The sequence below is a fragment of the Physeter macrocephalus genome, unplaced genomic scaffold (genome assembly GCF_002837175.3).
Source record: "Physeter macrocephalus isolate SW-GA unplaced genomic scaffold, ASM283717v5 random_127, whole genome shotgun sequence".
Classification (NCBI taxonomy): domain Eukaryota; kingdom Metazoa; phylum Chordata; class Mammalia; order Artiodactyla; family Physeteridae; genus Physeter; species Physeter macrocephalus.
The window spans coordinates 88,959-112,193 of record NW_021145413.1 but is presented as its reverse complement, the minus strand read 5'-3'; the positions used below and the strand labels follow the sequence as shown (position 1 = coordinate 112,193).

Below are 23,235 nucleotides of genomic sequence, written 5' to 3'. Positions count from 1 at the left end.
TTTGTCCCTGAACCTTTACCTCCTCTAGCACATAAAGCCTCTGTCATGTGTGAAGTCCCTTTGCAATGCTTGGGAGACTTGAAATTTATTCTTAGCATGGACAAGCAAAGAGCAGGAACTTGGACTTACATACTTCCAGGCAGCTTCTGGGTCAGCTGCCTGGAGGATGTCATGGCATCCAAGGACGTACCCTTCCTCAATGAATGGGCTTTCCTGGATGGCAAGTCTGTCACCCTCTGCGTTCACTGTTTCTTGCGTAGCCTGGGGGAAACTGCTTTTTTAAGACAAAGTTTGTTTTTGTAACTGCAATATGTACTACTTTGCACAGATTCTTAGTGGTAATTTCAACTAACATTTCTATCCAACAGAGTTTCAGTTCCTGCATTCAGCTTATGGTAGGAGAGCTATTTTTCCTCATCTGTATTATGGCCTATGAATGTGTTATCTCGTAACAACGGTAGATCCCCTCTCCTTCCCTCCCCAGATCCCATCCCCTAGGCTTGGGCTCCCCCAGGTGGCTCAGCAGCAGTTCCTGAAGCATGCAGGAACATGTCTGATGGTGCAAAATCATGGGTTGGAGACACACATGAACCGTCCCCTAGGGCAGCAGTGAAGGATCATGGCACTAAAAGGCGTCTCTCCCCTTCCTCACCTCTGGGGTCCCATCTGACCTAGGTCAGAAACCTTTACCCTCATATGGCTGCTGAATTCAAACAAACAAGTGAACAAAAATTCCTGGGTCTCTGTGGCTCCTCTTTTGGCTTTTTGGCAGCCCCTGCGGAGGAGTACCTGGGTTATGCCTGTAAGAATGCAAAACACCAGTCTGCCCCACGATCAGATTTTCCATCTCCATTGGCAGTCTCACATGTTTGAAGACCTGGTTAACTTTAGATACAATCTATTCCCTTAGACCAGATCTTGAGCCTGGCTCATTTTGGGGGCATTTTCCTGGATGGTGAGAGGTGAGGGTCAAGTGTGCTAATAAGCCAGGGACCAGAGCTGGATTCTCTGGGCAGTGTGGACTCCAGGCCCAAGGCACCACGGGAACTTCTGGGCACCTGTGAGGGTCCCAGCAGTGTAACTTGACTAGGTCCTTTTTTGTCATAGACAGGAAGGGACCATAGGAGGGACTTGCTGCTTTCACCACCCTCACCTGGGCTGCTCAGGACAATGTTTTCGTAAAGTCTCTGCACACTTTCTCAACTTTTAACCTTGACTTATTTGGATGTTGAAAATTGAATTTGTGTGTGGCACATCTTTTAGGAGATGAGCTATGAAAATCTCTTCTTGCTGCTGCTGTGGGCTGCGTGATCTTGGGCAATTTGCTAATGTCTCCAGGCCATAGATAAAGTGTTTTATTCCAGATGATCTCTGAGGTCCCTTTAAATGGTAACAGCTTGCCCTCTTATAATCTTATTCTTTCAATTTTGCTAGTTACAGACCCGTTTCTCTTATTGTTTATGAGGAGTCGTGTTTGTTTGCCTCAGGATATATGAACTTGAACAGAAGACTCCATAAAAAGTGAGAGAAGCTCTCCTGCCTCTTCACCCCTCCTGTTATAGCATCTGAAATAGAAATACTAAAGTGTATGTATGGAGCTCTTCTCTTCACAAAATGTTCTGTCCCAGACCCTAAGCTGGCCCTTTGACGATACAAAATTCAGTAAGACAGGGTTCCTGTTTTCAAGGGGCTCAAAGTTTAGCGGGGGAGATGGACAAACTAGCAAGTACAGGGGCTTCTAAGAATCACAGGAACTGGGATAGTGAACCAAGTGGGATACATGAGGGGGCTGTGATCAAGAAGTGGGAAAAAGAAAGGACTTCATAGTAGAGGCGAGTCTTCAGCTCCTGGTTGATGGATTAATAAATGTCTACCAGGTGGCATTTGGGGAAGGACATGCCAGGAAGAGTGAGCAGTGTGAGCAAAAATACAGAGAAGTAATGCTTCTTGGCATAGTCTGGGAATGGTGAACAGTTTGTGTGGCTGTCATGTGGGGTTTGAGAGTGAGAACAGTGAGTCTAGAGAGATCATAGGACTAGATCACGAGGGGCCTTGAGTGCCACACAAGGAGTTAGGTAATGGAGAACCATGGAATGTTTTTAAGGAAGAAGTTTTTGTGATTAGGTTTAAGTCTTAGAAATATCACTCTGACTGCAGCTTGGAGATTGGAGTTGGCAGGTTTAAAAACAAACAGAACAGTGAGGAAGCAGTTGCAATAATTCAGGTAAGAGGTGATGAGAGCTTCCATTGAAGCTGTCCACACCTGTGGGGATGGAAGAGTGGACAGACACCAGAATTAGAAACTGTAAGACTGGCTGACACTTGATTTTTGATCCTCACAATCAATACTATGAAGCAATCAAGGAGTGGTTATTATTGCCATTTTATGAGACAACAGACCTGAAGTTTATAAAGGTATAGTGACTTGCCCAAGGTCCCACAGCTAATAAGTGGCACAGCCCAGGCTAGAACTCAGATTTCCTGACTTACTACATTGTTCAGGATGATGGTCCCTTGCTGCCTCTCCTCCTTGTAAGTGTGCTTAACAGATTGTTCAAGTGTCAGAGGGCGTGAGGGCCCCGTGTCCAGGGATGTGAACAACCCAGCACTTGGACGTGGGCCGCATGCTGTGACTGGGCCATGGCCCTTCACTGCCATGGGTTCTCTCTCTCTCTTTTTTTAAATTGAGGAATAGTACATATATAGTACTACATAAAGTGCAAAAGTACGTAGTCTCAAACGTACACCTCAATAATATTTGACGTATATACACTTGTATTTATTCAAAATATAGACCATTTCTAGGAGTTTGTACCTTTCATGGCACCCAACAACAGGCATACCTGTCAGAGCAGCGTCCTCTATTACCACGCCTCTAAAAGCTTCAGCTGGATTGTCTTCATCCCACAGCTGAGCTCTGAATCACTACCAGCAGCAGAATGGGTTTCTTTAAAATTGCATATGGACGTATAGCTAACTAATGAGGAAGTCAAGTCGACAGCTCTTATTTGTTGTTCTTTGTTTTCAGTCTTCATATTTATCCAGTTATTTAAATTATTATGTATTCATATATACAGAAAAATATAGAAAATATTAGTATTTGTTTTCTTTATAATGAAACCAGAAGAAAATACCCACTTCTTCAGGAACATGTATAGGTTAGTTCACTTGCTCAGTTGGGAAACACATAATCAAAGGCACAGTCGCACTTGCTTCTTTCCTGGTTAATCTGGAACATTGTTTTACTGTGTGTAATGCTGTCTTGTTCACTCTCTGGTTGGCGTGTGGCTGTGTTGCATCCCCAGCTAGACCATAAATACCTGGTGTGCGGTGACCATGACCCACGTGTGTTCCTTTCCACCGTGGCGCTCCCCTCAGTGCTGAGTGCAGTGTAGGCCTCAGTCACTCTTTGGTTAATTTTGATTTACTTGCTTTAATTGTCACACAGTCCTTTAGGCTAATGTCAGACTTTTGGTTTATGATTAAAATTATGGTAAAGATGTACCACTTGGGTTAAAAACTGGACCAGAACAGGTCCTCCAAATTCTCAGCAGCCAAATTTAGGCCTCCTGCTCCCTGGTGGATTCCTGTGGGGTCCTGAGGGCCTGGGCTTGCTCTATCTGACTTCTCAGAGCTACATGTTTCACTTTTTAGGGAGTTGTTTTAGGTGACCAGGGCTTTCCAGCCACGTGGAGTGGTAGATTCTAAATTCGGAGCCATCTTAATAAGATTTTTCAACACTAATTGGGTCCTTTATTAATTCCCACCACTCCACCCATCCCCGCCCCCCAGGAAAAGAAACCCATGATAATTGTTTAAATTGACTGCCCTCCTTCTGTGTTGTCTGCAGAGTCATGTTGTAATGTCCAGCAAAGGCCCTGGACTCTGCATTGGAATTCTGCTGGATCTCCATTTTATTCTACCAGAATTCTCCTTTTAGTGTCACTTCCCTGCCCATGATTTCCTTCTCATTTCTCAGCATCCGCTGTATATACTGTGGGCCATTGATGCAAGCGCAGAGTCAGCCCAGAACAGCTATACTTCTATCCTTGGTTCAGCAAAAACAGTAGCGTCTTTGACCTCCTCCCCTGACCCCAGTACTTCCATGACTGAAGGAACCAGAGGCATTTCCTGTTACCTGGACAGGCAGAGGGGTTTATGGAGATCTCTCTGGAGGTGGACTATCCTTGTCCTGATGGAATGAGAGGGTATAGGCAAACTTGCTTCTCATACCACCCTGTCTTACCTAGCCCCTTGTTAAAATGTTTCACGTATATCCAACTGTTGCCAATACTATTATACTTTAAAACACCCCATATCCATGTCTCCCAAGACCTTATTTGAGTGGAAAAGATACTGTTAAAATCATTCTTTAGCCATAAGTAGAAATTTGGGTCAAGAATATTTCTCCTCGGGAATTCCCTGGCGGTCCTGTGGTTAGGATTCCCCGCTTTCACTGCCGAGGGCCCGTGTTCAATCCCTGGTCGGGGAACTTGGATCCCAAAAGCTGCGTGGTGTGGCCAAAAAAAAAAATTTTTTTTTTCCTCTATTGTTTGAAAATATATCAAGGGAGATACCTAAAATGTTAGGCAATCCCTCCCCCCCACCTTTGAAACCCTATTTCCTCTCTCCTTCCCTACAGGACACATGAAGGTAAGTTTTTTCAGTCACTCCCCACTTCTGTTCCATAGGAAACACCATCCTTCAAATTTCTCAAGCTGAGCTTTGAGTCAGCCTGGGAAGTCTCTGCAGATTTCTTTCAAACTGAGCCTCATCTCTATTTCACACCTACCCCAAGTTTGACATTTGCTTTCTTAGTGGCCCAAAAGATCATCTCTAATTCATGAGGTGATATCTCAGGTGGAGCACCAGTAGCACCTCAGTAGGAGACATAAAAGGTGTGCAAGAGGTTTGTCTGGCCCTGGCTAGGTCTACAGGAGAAGAAGTTTGCAGGGAGTGTCCGGCTAGACAGCCTTTGCCTTCTAAGCCACCAAAGCTCAGTCCCTTTAGAGGAGATGGCAGTCCAGCAATGTTCATGTCATGTGGTTATTAGTATTTTGGGGTCGCTCTTTGAGAACAATTTGTTAAATACACCTCCAGATGAGATTTCAGGCATAAAGGTACTCAGTTGATCTGGCCCAGTACATAGTCAAAGGCTCCGAGTTGCTACACGTTAACGAGCAGGTGGCTAAGGAGTATCCCAGAGTCTTAGGCTAGAATGTCAGGCAGTAGAAGGCAGTATTCATAAGCATTTTCATGGGTTTGGTAGTGGGTAGAAAATCCTGACTCTCCTAGTTAGTATAAGCTTAGGTTTCCTCAGTTTCAAATCGTTTAGAAGGTCACTTCAGCACTCCTCCCAACCACTCACCATCACAGAAAGCTGAACCATCCCGTGTGTCTGAACAGGGCCCCTTGGGTTATATGTTTCTGTCCAGCACAAGATCCTTGCTTTGTGTCTGTGATTGGTGGTGCCCACTTCTTATTTCTGCCTAATGCCATTCTTGTGTCTTCCCTTAAGCAACTCTGCTGATGAAACAGGCCTGGCCACAGAACTCGTCTTCCTGTGGCACTGAAGGCACCTTCCACCTCCCAGTGGACACCGGGACCGAGAACCGAACTTACCAAGCATCCTCTGCGGCTTTCAGTAAATACAGCCTGTCTCCTCCTTTCCTTGTTCCCCTTGGTTGGGACTGACTTGTCTCTTAGGAAGAAAGGAAAGGGAACTTTTATAACTGACATTTATAGGACACTGTTTTAAGAGGTTCTCTCTCCTACCCACCAAAAAATTGGCCCTCCTCATATAGAAACGGTCATCCTCTTTGATCACACACCCTGCTTTGAGGAGACACAAAGCAGTGAGGGAGAGAGAAGGAAGTATTCACCTGGCCAATGAGTTTGATGAGGGAAGGACTGTTAACTGCATTTCAAGGGAAGGACAGAGGGCACTTTAAAGTCTTGTGGACTTTTGGACAGAGGGGGCTCCTCCAGCTAGCACAGGGTTTTTCACCCTCAGCACTGTGGACATCGGGAGCAGATAATTCTTGGTTGGGGGGGATGGGCTGTCCTGTGCATATCCCCGGGGGCAAAGTTGCCCCCTTCTTGAGAAACACTGCCCTCGTGGAGGCTACACTGAGAGCAAGGTATGTGCAGGAAGTCCTTGTGAAGGTCGGAAACCATCTGGCCCATCAGACTGGTCACATGCACTTGAGGCTCAGTAGAGTGACTGATGGTTTCACCTTCACATCTGATTTTTAACACAAAATGGCTCCACTGGGTAAAATGAGGACCAGTGTTTAGAAATGACTGAGTGGCATTTTGACTCTGTATGAGGAAAAGCTTCGTGCCTTGTTGCAGTTGTCCGAAAGAGGAGTGGCTGGCTTTGGATGTGGTGAGCACCAGTCTCTTTAAGTTGTGCCAGCAAGGGCTGCACAGGCCTTCAGAGGGATGTTGCAGACTAGGCCCGATGGTCTGGGGTTCAGTGAAGTGTTAATCTATTAAGTAAGTAAATTAGAAGAATACATTGTATTTTAAATTTTTCTTTAAAATGTTATTTTCTCCTTAGCTGTCGTTGCCCCGTCAGGTCAACATCAACTTATGTTTATACAACATAACTCTCACCTTTTGCAGAATATGTTTTCATGATCACCCTCTCATTTAATCTACACTATAGTCCTATTTGGGTAGATTTTTATTCCAGTTTGAAAGCTGAGGCTCAGAAAGGTAATATGCCCAATGCCATCCAACTGGTAAGCAGCACAACTAGAAAAGTGTTATCACCCAAGTTAAGTTTCTATTACTGACTTTTTTTCTTGAGATTAATTTTACTCTTATTTAAGAGAGGGGTGATAGCAGTAAGGAATTTTTCCAGGTACCTATGATATTATATATGTAAATGGACATATACATGCATATTCTGTCTTATATCTGCACATATGGAGGTAGATGCATATAGACACACCTGCTGTAGTGTAGCAGAAAGAAGCCTGGAGTGGAAGACCAAAAGAGTTGGATTGTAGACTTGGTTCTGTGTAACCTTGGATAATTCATGTCTGTGCTTTGGACCTTGTTTTTTCCAAATGTAAAATGAGTGGGTTGGACTAGGTCATCTTTAAGGTTCTCTCTAGCTATTAGGCTCCTGATTCTGTCACCTTGGTGCTGTATACCCAATATCCTCCACTCTTTCAGGGGCCTCCTCTCTAGCTGCCCAGACCAGTAGTTGGCCAACTAGCCTTTGTTCACACATCTCCAGGTATGGAGTATTCATTCCCTCCAGAAGCAACCCTTTCCACAATGAGAAAGTCTGAGTATTAGAAGGCCTTGCCTTCCATTATGTTGACATCTTCCTGAAGTTCCACTGAAAAGTCCAGTAGCTATATCCCACTGTCCTCTCACAGGCTATCACAGTCCCTAGAAAGGGCCAAGATGTACCCTCTTTCTTTTTTCTTTTTTTTTTTTCCCCTCTTTCTTATAATCTGTAAATAGAGGTGGGATTGACTGGTCCTCCCATGTCCCACCAGAGTTCCTCCCATGTCCCACCAGAGTTCCTCCCAGCACACAGATTTTGTGGCTTCTAATACCACAGAAAACTCAGGGCACTTTGACAAATTCAATTTAATTTCACTAACACTTGCTAAGCCTGTTTGTAGTTAGGTCTCCCTCCTACTTATTCAGCACTCTCTTGTTCAGCTGCCAACAAGGAGACTGGGGGGTCAAGGCAAGAATCATACATAGAGCTTTGTCCAGACATATAAATCTGATAGTCAATAAACCGATCAGTCTAAAAGGCATCCTTGATGTGAGGATCAATGTGTTTGAAGGTGGTAGGGGCTCTACAACTGAAAAAGATTTATGACAGTGCAGAAGGATTGAAGAGAGGACTGAAAAAGTTTTATCTTGCTAATGTACCACTCTCTTTATTACCCTATTTGATGGAGTCTAAAATTATGGTTAGCAACCTGAGAGAAAGAATAGGGTACCATAAACAATGCCTCTTTCATAAGTCAGGGCTGGGACTGCTAGTGATCAAATTCCTTTTCCCTCTCAACAATATTGCCTTTAATGAAATGAAGACACAAAGGCCAATATGCCAAATATCCAAGATTGGACTGCAGAAACGTATAATTTCAGAAAGGGGCTCTGCCCAGGGCATGGTAAGCCCTGAACTCTGGGCCCAGCCCCACACTGATTTGCTGTGCAGTTTTGGGAGTTGCTGCTCCCCTGGGCTCTAGGTTCTTCATCTGAATTGGAGAGGATTGAATTCAGGTCTCTAATGTCCTTAAGGTATAGCATTCCAAAGTCCTAATTCTGTAACCTTCAGATGGAGGTAGAACTCTTTTCAGGAGACCCAGGCCCTGAGTGAGTGAGTTGAATCTAAGTTCATTTGAGCAAAATCAGTGAGTTTCTGTTTTGACTTGGTTTAGTTTCATTTTTGTTTGCATCAAATCCAACAGCTTTTTTTTTTTTTTTTTAACTTAGGTGCCTAAAGTAATAAACCCTGAATTTTGTGATACCCAAGGTAGCCCAGGCTACAGCCCCAGGGGAATTTCCAGTGATCCTGAAGGGTATGGACAGAACCATCAGTCAGTTGTGGAATGTCCTCTGCAATGATTTTCTAATAAAAGTCCCACTGAAATACTCAGAACTTAGAATATCAGCACTAGAAAGGTCCTCTGATATTATCTAGTCTAGTGAAGGTATTCCTTGAGAGAAGAATTGACCTGAATCACTGACAGAGCCCAGGACTGGGACCACTGTAGTCAGAGGAGGGAGCACTGAGTCCTGGGTCCTCGTGAGCCATCGCTCACTTGCTCTTGTCTCATCTGTGAAACGTTTGTGTTGGTCTTGATGATCTCTAAGGTCTTTTCTAGCTCTGCAGTTCTGCTTCTCCCTTCTCAACCTGTCTGGACAAATAGGCAAGGTCTTCTTCTCCAGCATCATCTTTTTGGTCACCAAGTGTGTTTTGGCTACTGATTTGTATTTTGAGTTTGTGTGTGTCTCATTTCATAACATGAAGAAAGGATACATTTGTAGACAAGGTTATTCTTGGATGTGGAAACCAAATTCTGCTGCAGTCTCTTGGAACCTTTTGATTTTCCTCAGAGGGATAATCTCAACACTTTGTAAGATGGTTGTCCTTGTGACAGAGAGGGTTAGTGCAGGCTTCCTCAGAGGATAAAACTTCAGCACACATTCTCTGGCAGCATAAAGGAAAGTCACCAGCACTGTTGGCCTGTTAACTTTAAAGAATCTTAAAATCATGGCATTTTAAACCATAAAATTTTAGAATCTTAGAATCCTGGAGTCTGTGTTCCAAGCTGGATCACACCATAAAAGTCATAATAGTTTAACCTCCTATGTACTGTCATCTTTCAGACCAGTCTCTGCTTGTATACCCCCTAGAACAGGAAGCTTACTATCTCTATACAGTGAGAGAGAGAAGAAGAATAGCTAACCCTTATGAACTGCTTTTAATGTGTCAGGCATTCTTTTTTTAAAAAATTAATTAATTTATTTATTTTTGGCTGTGTTGGGTCTTCGTTTCTGTGCGAGGGCTTTCTCCAGTTGCAGCGAGTGGGGGCCACTCTTCATCGCGGTGCATGGGCCTCTCACTGTCGCGGCCTCTCCCGTTGCGGAGCACAGGCTCCAGACGCGCAGGCTCAGTAGTTGTGGCGCACGGGCTTAGTTGCTCTGTGGCATGTGGGATCTTCCCAGACCAGGGCTCGAACCCGTGTCCCCTGCACTGGCAGGCAGATTCCCAACCACTGCGCCACCAGGGAAGCCCTCAGGCATTCTTTTAAGGGCTTTGCACTTAATTAGTTAATGTATTCATCACAGTAACCCTATGAAGTAAGTGCTATTATTATCCCCATTTTATAGATGAGGAGACGGATGTATTCTACAGCTGTTAAGTAGGAGGGCTGGGGTTTGGACCCAGGCAGTCAGTCTGGCTCCAGGCAGTCAGTCTGGCTCCAGACTACTCATAATCACAACCCTGTGCTATGTAGCTTTCCAAGACAGGCATCTTAGGATTCAGGGGTGTCCTGCCCTCCTGCATGGAAGAGAGGTGCTCTCCACTCTGGCAGGACTCCCCATACCCTGTTTTATTCCTTTAAATCAGGAGTTAGCAGGCTTTTCCTGTAAAGGGCCAGATAATAAATATCCTAGGCTTTTTGGGCCTTTTGATCTCTGCCATAACTACCATTCTGCCAGTAAAGCAGCCGTAGTCAGTATGTAAATGAATGGCCATGGCTCGTAAAACTTGATTTACCAAAACAAGCTACAGTCACACACAAAAAAGTGTAGTTTGCATGTTTTAAATGTGAATAGGATGAATAAAAGATCCTGTGGTAAAACAAATTTGGAAATAGTCTCCTGCATATCCTGCATATCCCTATCTTGGAGATTCACAGTTCATCCTATCATTTTAAAACTTCTCAGTGTCATGGAATAAAACCTATTTCTCTCTTATCTTATATTTCTCCTCCTCCTCCTCCCGCTCTTCCCCCTTCCCTCCCACCTTCTCCTTGTCCTTTTTTGGGGGGGGTGTCAAAATAACTGTTTGGATCCCTTGGCATCATAGTCCATTGTATACTCTTGGGACATGCCCATCTTGAGAATCCCCTTTGTTTTACAGACAAGTAAACTGTGTCTCCAAGGTGAAATACACCTCAAATGGCTCCTTCTAGATGTCTGCAAACCTAGACTCCCTGTCTTCCCCACAGTATCTGCTTCTCCTCCTGTGACCACATTTCATGATTAGCTGCACAATCTAGAAACTTGGAGGAACCTGCTCTAGACTTCTTCCTCAACTGACTCGTACCTCCACTTCCAGTTAGTTTCTAGTTCTTATCAGTGCTACCTTCTCATTAATGTATTTTTCCAGCCCCATTGCTACTTATTTCCCAAGCATATTTGACCACAAAATCAGTTTCTCCAGTTTCTCATGGAACAAACTATGGGTCTGCAGGTGGAAAGATAAATGACATGATTCCAGGGGAGAGGGCAGGACAGCTTTTCGGTGGTGCCTTGGGTGGTGACTAAATAGCAGCTCTCATATCCTTCTGAGTACCTCATCAGGGGCAGGGGGTCACCATGCCAAAGCTGTGGTGTGACTTGAGAGAGATTTGTGACTGTGTGGCAGCTTGCTTTAACTTGGGGTTAGGGTAGAAGAGACCCAGGGTCTTCAGAAAAATGGGATTTTAGTTCAGGAAGAGATCTTCATCCGTAGCCTTATAATTTTACAAAATAGGAAACTAAGGCCCAGAGACTTGCCAGTAATCACAGCAAATTGGAGGAAATCCTGGCCTGAAGCCTGGACCTCTTCTCTTCCAGTCAAGCACCCTTTTCACTCTGGCCCCAGTCCCTTCTTGTAAAAACAGCTCCATGTTACTGAAGGGGTCCTCGGTGAGCATCTTGTAGGAGAAAGACCTGAGGCCAAGAGAGGTTCAGTGATGTGTCAGCCAGACCAAGCCAGGATGGGAACAGGGAAGAAGCCCCAGCGGCACCCCATTGGAGATACAAAGCCAGGATCCCTTGGCACTGTCCCTTCAACTCAGAAAGAAGGTGATGTTCCTAAAATGACTTGCTCTTTCTGAACCCCAGGATCCCCTAGTACAGAGGAAGAGAGTGGGGGCTACTTGATGATCACTTGGGTTCCAAAGACTCTATCCATTCTGTGATTCTCTAAGAACACAGTCTTGTTCCTGAGTGATTCATGTTTCAGGTTTTTCCTGTGAACTTAGGATCTGACTCTCTTTTCCAGAAAATTCAAAGGCAGCATAATTTGTTTGAATGGCTGATTGTGAGCTTCCTGGGGCCTGACTTCTCAGCCCCTACCCCAGCTTCAGTCCACCCTGCTGACCCCACATGGCCTGAGTTCCAGGTCGATGTGAACCTTTTTGATCCTTGACTTCACTCTTTAAGACAGTGGTGGCCCTCCCCAAAACCCCAGGAGGGAAGGAAAGGCCAGCTGTGTAGAGCAAAGTTTTTCAGCATCCCAGAAGATGAGGGTCTCTGAATGGGATTTTCAATGGGGTTTCCACCTTAAAACTTGGCAGGGAAGAAGGAGAACATGGTGGAGGGCAGTCCAAAAAGGGAGAGAGATACAAGGAGAAAAAGAGAGAATACAGGAGAAAGCAAGATAGAAGCAGCAGCAGAGGATGCCCTGAGATGCTGAGTATGGAGACAGAAAAGCGAGAAGAGAGAGTACAGTATAGAGCGAGCAGGTTGAGGGTCTCTCGTCCATGCACACCTGCCTGTCTCATGGCACATGGCTCAGAGTCCCAGACTGTCTGAGCTGCAAGGGTCCCTTAAGAGATCATCTGGTCCCAGCCTCTTATTTTATAGATTAGAGCCCTGAGACAGAGAAATAAAAGATGCCACACATGCAGCCACTGAGGGAGCTGCCTCTGGGGCCACGGCTTTCTGGGTGGAGCCCTGTTCTCTGTTCTCATCTGTGTTTCCAGCCTGGATTCAGCCCATGTTTGTCTGGGGAGTCGCTGACTGGGACCTGCTGCCTTCCAGCGATGCTGTTCTGCCAACTAATTGAAAGTCTCTCTTATTGCCTTGGTACAGGATATACTGCGGGGACACCATACAAGGTCCCACCGACCCAGAGTAATACTGCTCCGCCCCCCTACTCCCCATCACCCAACCCCTATCAGACGGCCATGTATCCTATCAGAAGTGCCTACCCCCAGCAGAATCTGTATGCCCAGGTAGGTACATGTAGAAGCCTGGACCCACTTCTTCTGCAGGTAAAGGAGCCACCAGCCTGGGTGGGGTGGAGGGGGGTGAAGAAGAGAGTTCGTGGCTCTGATCAGCTTTCGCTGTTGTGTCGTTAAAACAATAACCTTGCAGTTTACACACTCCCCCAGTCTACCTCAGTCCACAGTCTGAGGCTCTTGTTATTATTTAGCAAAAACATTTGAGAAGCTCTGGATTAAGATGATCCAGGACGTCCTGTCTACTCTGCCCAAAGGTCAGCAGACCTGTGGGCTGTGACAGCACAAAGCAGTCATGTGATCCAGGCAGTGGGATGTCACCTCAGACCATTGTCTCCATCCTCAACCTTTTTGCCTACAGGGAAATAGATAGTAAGAGACATTTGGGGAAGTGCTCTGCATTTATGACATTTTTCCAGTCTGTAAAATGGCAGCATTCGCACCAGTATGATACTCCCACCAGTAATCCCTCGTGTGTACACGTGCACGGTGCTCTGAAGTTCACCAGACTCGTCCACAGCCCTCTTCACTCATTGATCGTGGTCCCTACCTTTATATTTTAAGCAGTCTAAGAAGAAGCACATTGCAATAAGATAAACATAGTAGATCATCATAACAGCCCTAGGAGCGAGGCAGGACAGGGTTCAAGCCTTCTTTTTCAGACCAGAAGCTGAGCCCAGCACTGAACTGTCCACAGCCACGTAGAAGACAGAAGAAGAGCCCCAGACCTTGTGTCCCTGGGCCAGAGCTTCTCTGACCCCATCCCTTAGGGTTTGGGACAGGCTCCCCTCCCCTCTCCCCTCCTCTCCAGAAGCCTGTGTGACCTCAGCCTCTTTTCCCCCAGGGAGCCTACTACACACAGCCGGTGTATGCTGCCCAGCCCCATGTCATCCACCACACCACGGTCGTCCAGCCCAACAGCATTCCCTCTGCCATCTACCCGGCGCCTGTCGCTGCTCCCAGGACCAATGGCGTGGCCATGGGCATGGTGGCCGGCACCACCATGGCTATGTCAGCAGGTAAGGGCAACATCTGTGTCGGTGTCCATCCCCTTCCTCCAGGAACTCATGACAGAGTGGAGAACACAGTCATGGAATCGACTGTAGCATAGCATGAAAAATTCTGTGCCTGGGGGTTCTAGGAACACAGAGGAGGACCCTCTAACTCTGTCCACAGTGATGGGGAAGATTTCACCAAGGAGGACATATTGAGCTAGGCCTTAAAGGGTGAACAGAGGCTAACCAGAGAGACGAAAAAGGGAAGGGAAGTCCAGGGGTAAAAAACATGGGTAAAGCACATTCACAGAATGGAAATGGTCTAAATCACTTAGAAAATAGGGGCATGGAGTTGGAAGGGTGGCTGGAGTAGTTGTCAGAGATAAAGTGGTGGAGAGTCTTGAATACCTTTAGGTAACGGGGAGATAGAAAGGTGTTTAAGCAGAGGAGAGATGGAGTTTGGTTTAATCATTGTCTCTGGCTGCAAGGTGGCGGCAGGCTTAGCCAGGGGGAAACTCTGGTTTAGAGGAGACATGATGATGCTAGGACTCTGGTAGCAGCAGGGTTTCAGAAAGGAGGGCATAGGGCAATGTTATTTAGCAGGCAGGAGCTTAAGGACCTGTCCAGTAATTAATTGTGAGGCTTAGGAGAAGCAGGAGTCCAAGAAGACCCCTTCTCCATTTCTGGCTTACTCCAGAAACCCTGCCCTTCAGGAACCTTGAGAATGGGGGCGGGGAGAGATGCCAGAGGAAGAGCAGGTTTAGGGGGAAGTCTGGATGAACTGGCATTAAAAAGAAAGGCATGAGAAGAAAAGAGGGCTCTGAATAACCTTTAGAGACCCAACTTTCAAAGAATCAGCTAGGTCACCTTCTGGGGGAAGAGAGTACGAGGGGTTGAGTGGGCAGGAGGTGGGAGCTGGGATTTTATTCTGCCCCTAATGTAAGCGTTGTTGAGGCCTCTCACTCCCCAGATCAGGTCAGCAAGCTACTGAATGTCTGCTGGGTGCCAGCCTTGTTGGTTGGGTCCTGGGGACCAAATACTGATAGATAAGACCAGAACCCTACCCATAGGAACAGCTAGGTTAGTGGGAACACAACGACGTGAACCAGCGATCACCACTCAGTGTGATGTTGGTGCAGTGAGAGGAGCATACAAAGAAGGGTGAAAGGAGGCCACTGAAGATGAGTGAGTGACTGTCCTGGAGCATGAGGAAAGCTTCCCCTGGCAAGATGCGGAAGGGTGGGCAGCAGCTGTGTGAAAGACTGTGGCTTCATCCTCTTCATCCCAGCACTCTGGGACGGCCTCATCAGGTTTACTCTTCTCTCTCTGGATGCTCAGGTACCCTGCTGACTGCACCCCAGCACACCGCGATTGGGGCACACCCTGTCTCCATGCCAGCATACAGGGCCCAAGGGACCCCTGCGTACAGCTATGTGCCCCCGCACTGGTAAAGCCTGCATCCCATCCAAGTGAGTGGGGCCCAGGGTGGGAGAGGTAGGAGGGTGACAAAACAGAATTGTTTCAAAGCCCCTGTCTTGGTCTGAAGCACAGGTGTCAGCAAGGGGCAGGTGACAGTTACCAGTTCCTTTCCTGCTCCACGTTCAGTAATATCACTCTTAATAATAGCTGTCACTTTATATATATTCTAGATACTTAACGTATGCTCTCTCATGATCCTCACAGTAGCTCTGTGAAATAAGGATCATTAGCTCTATTTTACAGATAAATACATAGTTCAACATCACTTAACCAGTAAAAACTAAGCTGGGACTTGAACTCCAATCCTCTAGTACTAAATTCTGTGCTCTTTACCATACAGTCTTCAGACGTCTTCTACCTGTGGGCCCCATTCTTCCAATGAACTTTAACCTCAGTCAGATGTTGGCTCTGACTGGGGCCAGGTAGAAACCCTGGGCCATCCCCACCACCAGATTCCTTGCTGCCTTCCGCAGCTGCTGAGGCAGTGCCAGTGAACTGCAGGGCTCCAGGGATGTCACTTTGAAAATCCTCTGCCCTACTTCCTCATCTCCCCTGCTCTCGTCCTCCAGGAGCTCTTGGCACTGGATGGGAAACAGGCAGCTCCACTGGGAAGGCACAGAGGGCTCCATTTAGGGCTCCCAGCATGAGGGGAGGGGGTCCAGTAGCTTCCTGAAGTGGCCTCAGGGATATCACTGTCACTAACGGCCCTCCCCTTCCTCCCCCAGATCTGGAGTCACACATTGTATGCAACTACTCAAGTCTTACACAGGTGCTGGAGCAGCTCCCTAGCAGCACCACCTCTATTTGCAAGAAGAGACAACGGAAGTGCAAGGGTCACTTTATGCATCTTTAACGGTTTTGGTTTTTATTTTCGGTTTTTGTAAAAGCTGCTTTTTCTAATCTCCTGCCTCTCCCCACTGTCCCCCTTTTAGCCACTGCCCTTCCAGCTCTAGCCCTCCTCCTACCTGACCAGGCACATCCTCTCTGCTCTTCTTTTCTTCCCCAAGAATCCAATCCCGGGAGCCTCGTCTAGCAGCAGTCAGAGAGTGGGGTCTGTTGCAGTGGTTCAGCTGAAGGCGCAGTTTCCTTTGAAGAGCATGAGAGATGTGATCCTCAGGTCCAGGGTAGGAACTCAGAGCTGTTGAGCAGGCCACATCTCTGGGGGATTGTTTCTTTTTTGATTTTCCTCAAGCAGGATTAGTTTAAGACATTACCATGTCCCGACACAAATGAAATCTCTTCTGAGAACCATCGCAACAGACCAAGAACAAAACCACCTGATTAGGTAGGAGTGTTCATAGCAGCTTAATAATACCCCAGATCAGAACCTGGGAAAACCAGATTCTTTCTTTGGGAGAACTTGGGGGAGGGTGGGGGGGAGGGGGGAACAATGGAAAGGAAGAGGGAAGAGGGTCAAGAGGCGCTTGCCTGCTGGCTTTGATTGGTAAGGTCTCTGGCCAGATTGTCTGGGCCTGGACCCTCTAACTTGCACAGTGATGTTAACTGACCTGGCACTTCCTCAGAAGGTGATTTTGACCTCAGATCTACCAAGCAGCTGCAGGGTGGTGGGATCCCAGCCTCCCAAAGCCTTGGAAGGCCAGGTGCCCTGTGTAATCCAGACCTTGGCCCCTGGGCCCTCATGGATCCACTCTGATGAGGAGCTTGCTCCTGATTAGAGTGGAAACCTATGGCATTTCTCTCCCTTCCCTTTGCCCTTCCCACTGCCAGGGCTCACCTGTCTGTCCATGGCGCTGGCAGACAGGCCAAGTTCTTGGTTACCTTGTGCCATTCACAGCCACAGTTGAAGGAACCACATTCCAGGAGGGTGCTGGCGGCTCTGAAGGTCAGGATAGTGAAGGAAAAGCAATAGCAATAAACACTTCATAGACTCATGGAACTGAAGGGACCTTAGCAACCATCTCATCCATTCCCCTGTTTGACAGATGAGGAAGCTGAGGCCCAGAGAAGCGGAAAGGACTTCCCTAGACCTTGCAGTAAATTAGCATTAAATGCAGCCTTCCTGCCTGGGGCATGTTGCCCATGAAAATTTACCTAGGGATGGATTGGCTTGGTTTTGTAAAAATGAAGTCAGCAGCGCCCACACCTGGTGAGCTCGGGAACAGTCTCTGGGCTTTTGTTTCTGCTCTTTCCCTCCATGGATTCCAAAGGCGGGGATTGAAGACTGGGCAGAGGTCACATGGGGGCAGATGGCAGGAACAGAAATTGCAAATGAAGAAATAGCATTTGGAAATTCTGTGAAGACATCTGGAACTCTCATCCTATACCTGACTCCAGCCCTAGGGATGGCTGAAAAGGAGTCCATGCTTTTAAGACAGTAGCCCCTCATCCTGAGAGGAGAGGAGGAGGAGACACGGGCTCTCCTGGGAGAAGAGGGACGCACTGGTCTCAACCAGGAGCCCGGTTGTCTAGCACTGTCCCCCTGCTCCCAGCACTTGGCTGGGCCAGCAGCCCCTTTGGGGATGCAGGGAGAGGAACATTTTACTGTACAGAATGGGATCATTGATAACATTTATAACTTTTAAATAACTCTCTTCATTTTAAATTCATGCATACTTGGACATAATCCCTACCCCTACCTCCCGTGTCTCCCTAAAGGAGGAGAAAATCAGGAAGCCCTTGGGCCAGAAGGACCTCAGAGGCTATCTGGCTTTCCCAGGAGGGCAAAGCCCAGCAGCATCCTCAACCCAGAGCCAGGAGTTGGGGGCCCACCTTCTTGGCTTTCCAGGGAAATGCAGCACCAGTAAGGAGAAGCCCAGCTGTCCTAAATGGTCTGTTCTGGGGTGCTGAAGAGGTTTCATTTTAAAACAATAGGAAGTTTTCCAGTGTTAACCCATTTTTTGCAAATACCTCCTCCTACTCTCTGGTTTTCTAAGGGTGGGTGAAGGTTGTTTTAGATTATGTCATACATGTTTAGAAAATGCCAAAATAATAATAATGATTATAATAATAATAGGAAACCTTTGCATTTGTCAGGTGCCTCATAGACTTCAGAGCACTTCACAGCCTTTAATTTACTGGCCCTGAGAGAAAGGGTCAGAGTTATTACACCCATTTGACAAATGAGGAAACTGGTTCTAGAAGGAAAGGGAACTTGCCCAAAGTGAGCAGAATCCTGGTATCCTGACAAGCTTCCCTGAACCCTGCTGCCTCCAGATGGGCTAGGGTAGGACCACAGAGAGGAGGAAAAAGGGAGGAGATCTAGGAATGACCTTTTTACTTTTGTTCATTCTATACCAGTAAGTAAAAACTAACATCTAGTACCTCACAGTTCACAAAGCAGTTTCATATCCATCATCTGGTTTAACCCTGTGAAATAGATTATTCTCTCATTTGATCCATGAGGAAACTGAGACTTGGAAAAGCAAAGTGACTTGCTCATAAGTAGCAGAGCCATTTGAATCCCAGCCTGCTGCCTCTGTCCCTCCATTCTGAATCCACACACAGGCTCATGGACTGAAACATCAATGCCCAGTACCCTCTCTTAGCCCTAGTATGTAATTGAAGATCAAAGACAGGCCCCAAGGCAAAAACAAGGTGTGAAAAGGCTGTGGTCTGGAAGAGCCCAGGCCCAGCGCCCCTTTTTCAGCCTGAGCACTGGGGTCCCAGTTCAGCTGGCCTCACCCTTTTGCTTTGACAGAGATCCACAAGCCTGGCCAAGCTTGGGGAGTCATTGCAGAGGGACTGAGCCCAGAACAGGGGCAGTAGTGTGCCTGTGGTAGGATGAGAGCACACCTGGTAAGATCACAGGCATCTGTTGGGAGGTACCATGGGTGTTATCCAAAGATACCGGATGGCCCAGTGGTCAAGCTGGACAGAGGTCAGAGCTGGAAGGGCCCTGCCATTGTAGGAAGGCCAGCAAGCCAGAAAGGACAAGAGGTGTGCCCACATACATAGCAAGCTACAGCATGGCACCAGCAAAGCCCTTTCTCCACCTCACTCCACTGCCTCTCCCCATTACTACAAGCTTGGTGGCCAGGGTCAGGGGTACAGGTGGTTCCAGTCACCAACCAACCCTCTTGGCTTCCGCCACTTCTACCTGGCTCCTTCTCATTAGCCTGGGGCCTAGGAAGCTGGAGTCTGGAAGCTGGAGTGCCCCCAAGTGGTTAAGAGCCTGGAATTTATCTTTCTGCCACGTTTTGGAAAAATGTATTTAATTTCTTCCCCATGAGACAGGACAGTTGCTGCTGTTCCTCTTTCTCTCCCGGCAGTGACCCAAAAGTACATATCCCATCCCTGTATCTTGAAAAAGGACACTCGCACCTGTCCAGAGTTTTTTGTCTGTGTACAAAGTACTTCAACATTGATTGCCAAAAATCCCCATTTTGTAGATGGAAAAACTAAGTCTCGGAAGGCTTAAGAGACTTGCCAAAGGTCACACAGCTCATAAGAGAAAGAGCCAAGATTTGAACTCTTCAAATCCTCTGCTCTTTCTGCTGGCACCTGCTGGGTCTGGGTGGCAGGCATGCAGAAGGGATGGGGTGCCTGTCTGCCCCCAAACAGAGGAAGACCCCACAGAAACCTGGGGAGCTCAGTCCTCCCAGCTGAGCAGATTTTTATGAGGAGCCCTGGGAACCCAGAGGCATATCCAGATGGCAGCACCCAGAGGATGAGAATTTGCAAGAAAAGGCCTAACTTGAGCAAAACATTTTGGGGTCATGAGGCCCAGGACTGAAGACATGTTCAAGGGAAGCCCCAGGCACCTGTCCGTTGAAAGACCCATGTCCCTGGGAAGCCTGTGTACCCTTACTTTCTGACCCTGGAGAGCCTGCCCACTGTCCAGACCTGGTGAGTTGGCACTTCCAGGGGACCTGGTGTAGCCCTGAATGGCCAAAAGCACATCTGACTCAAGTCTCTGGGCTTGTTTTTCCCATGGGTGAGGACCAGGATCTAGAGAGACACTGTGCAGTCCTTTCTCCTTATCCCAACTCTTACCCTTGGGCACCCAAAGTGTTCCAAGTTTGAGGTATCCCACTCCCAGAGATCTGGGAGTGCTTCTTCGGAGAGGCTGGCTTTGTTCTGAGTAGGCTTCAGAAATGAATCACATGGAGCATAAAAGTAGTGCAGATCCTCTGGTCACCAAGTTCTGGTGTCCTCATTGTACAGACAGGACTCTGGCTGAGTCAGGCCTGGAGCCCTGCATATCAGATCCTCTGCTCTGTGGCCAGAGAGGGAGGGCCTAGAGGGCATGGGTCTTGGAGTGCTCTTGGTCCCAGCACTGTGGTTGGAGCAGTCATTTAGATGTCACCATGGCATTTTCTCCTCAACTGCTGTTGAGTGAAAATTTGTGGAAGCTCTGCTTTTCCATCCTGTATTCCACATCACTATAGGATATGTGGTCCCCAGCTGCTTGCCAAGCTTGGGAATCTGGAGGGGTCAGGTTGGGCAGTGGAGGGGGCAGGTGAGGAGGAGGCTCCATACTGGTGTCCAGCCCCAGGGGGATCCAGGCCAGACCTATCTCCAAAAGCAGGATCACAGCAGAGGAGACCCAGCCAGGCTAACATCTAACTCCACACCTGAGCCTCTGCGAGCTCAGCCTACTATGGGTGTGCCAGGCTGGTGGCAGGATTTGTCCTTTACCTGTCCATGTTCCCTTCTCCTAGACAACTTGTTTCTGAAATTAGGCATTACATGGTTCTAGGGCCCAGCCTTTAAAATTCCTGACAGGCCAGTTTCAACATTCCATAACCAACCTTGCCTGAGCCAGACTTGGGTCTCACTCCCTCACTTTCTCCAATGGGTATTTTCTATCTTGTGTGCTGTTGAGTCCAGCCCAGTGGCCAGGTGATTGGGGTTGGTTGTCACAGAGCCAGAAAGGGAAACTAGAACTCTTGCTTCCCTGTGGCTGCATGCGTAGTCCCTGGGTATTCTTGCTGTGGCAGTGAGGCCCTGTACCCAGTCCAGCTCCTGGTAGAGGGGGTATTTTCCTTTCTGAGGAGAACAGATACAACAGCTTTGCTGATAAGTACCAGCCCATAGGACTCAAATGGGTGAAGTCATCTTTGGGCCTGACCCCAGCAAGACCAGCATCTCCAGGCTCCAGCCTTCCTCCTCATGCCTGAGAGTCAGGGAAAGAGTGGGACTGCCCAAAGACCACCTTCTTGGGTCAGCCAGATTATCTGGATCTGTGGTGGGACTCCAGCTCTTCCTTACCCAAGGGGATGTAAGGCCAGGCCTCTAGCAACATGGAGTTGTCTGGAGTGACCTTTAAAGGCCCAAGGGCCTGTTCCCATCTCCTGACTAAAAGGTATCTGCATCCCTGTTCATGTCACACGACAGAGAAAACTTGTTCTCGTGACATGTACCATCCCTGTGAGAGAGCGTTGTATATGATTTTGTATTTTTTAATTCATTTTAATCTACAGGTTGGAATCTAATTTTTAAATTTTATTGGAACTCACATTTTAAAAAGAAAATCATTTAAAATAATAATAATAAACCTTTGACCAGTGTCTTCCAAGTAGTTTGATCAAAGAACTTATAGGTGTTTTCAAAACACAGCCTGGAGTGTAAAGATTGGAAAGCCCCACGGCCTCGCTTGTGTGTATGAAGTGTAAATCTGGTTTTGTTTTGTTGTTTTGGATTCTTTTGGGTTTTTGTTTCGTTTTGTTTTGAAGATCAGATAGTGATCACTCTGAAAGATTGAAGCCAAGAATTTGTAACTATGATATTTACTGTAAGCTGTAGAACATTCAATAACTATTAAAAAAATTTCCAAAAAAAGTCTGGGGTGACCCGACTGGTGGTTCTTGGGGGAGGGGGACACAGACACCTCCTGGGCCAGTGAGAGTACCCTGGGCTTCTTCCCAAGTTGATCCTAAACTTGTTTTCACCAGTCAGGTAACACCTACGCTGCATCTCCGGGGCGGCCCTGGGACTAACAGTTGAGGGGCCTGGGAAGTGGCCGTCGGCACCTGGACTAAGGTGTGTGATACTGAGTGCCCACCACGTGGCCGGCACTGTGCTTTATGCTTCGTAACTCATAATCCTCACAGCAGGATGGGAGGTAAGCCCTGTTGTTAGCCCTGTCCTTGGTAGGGGGCAGCTAAGGAGGGTTAAGTAAGTACCTCAGCCAAGGTTACAGAGCTAGTGAGGGGTGGAGTTGGAACTTACACTTGGTCTGGCTCCAAAGCCCAGGCACCAAGCCCCAAGCCCCAAGTTCTCCTGCCCACCCTGGAGGAGGCAATGCCTGTACTCACTTCAAGGGTAAATTGGGCAGGTGGGAAACCAAGGGAAGGGCTTAGTGTGGTTTGTAGTCCCAGAAGGACAGTTGAAGGCAGTCATATGGTCTCCAACCAAATGGTCATCAAGTGCTGTCAGTTTTATTTACATCCTAAACATCTCTCTCTTGTCGCCCTCCTGGGCGAAGCCACTGCCCTAGTCCAGGCCTGGGCTTCTCTCCCTGGTTATCACAGCCACCATCCCATCCTAGGGCCTGGCCCCTGCAGTCCATGCTCTCCCAGCCTCCAAGTATTCAGCTTCCTCAAATGGAGAGAATACTTGAGGCCCAAAGAGGCTAAGTGACCTGGCTGTAACAAACACTCAGGGCTCCTGACTCTCGAGCCCTTTCCACCAAACCATACCCTTGGCCTCCATAGCGCCTTCCCCAGTTTCCTCTCTTGTCCTCACCTGACATGAAACTCATTCTCCCTCCCTTGTGAGGGCAGAAAGCTCTGTCGGGTGTGGTAGGGGAGGGCATTGCTGGGCTCTCTTCCCCTGCACAGGAAGGGGATTTTTCCCAGGGACTCAGCTCCAGGTCAGTGGCAGGGCTGGGGGCCAGGAGCAGGTGGAAGGCAGAGACCGGGGCCCCAGCACCCACCATTCTGGCCCATGGAGGAGGGGTTATGGAGTGAGAGAGGGCACTCTCAGAACTGTTCTCAGTGGTTGGCCCAGGGCCCCACCGTGTCCTCCAGCTCCCAGCCCTGCCAACAGCCTGGGCCTACCTTTAGCTCAAGAGCAGGATTTAGAGCCAAGAAAGCTTCCACGTGAGGGTGGGGGCTCTCAAAGCCAAGGGTATCGGA

General features: G+C 47.7%; 1 protein-coding gene across 1 annotated transcript; it reads left to right on the top strand.

Annotated features, from left to right (window-relative positions):
- Nucleotides 1–364: 364 nt before the first annotated feature.
- On the top strand, nt 365–23,215 carry LOC114483859 (protein FAM168A; the record flags this gene model as incomplete). Its single annotated transcript, XM_028484109.2, has 6 exons — nt 365–395; nt 5,519–5,644; nt 12,574–12,716; nt 13,567–13,741; nt 15,056–15,186; nt 15,922–23,215. Coding segments are annotated over 5 exons (588 nt in total), but the record flags the coding sequence as incomplete, so codon positions are not given.
- Between the last annotated feature and the right edge of the window lie 20 nt (nt 23,216–23,235).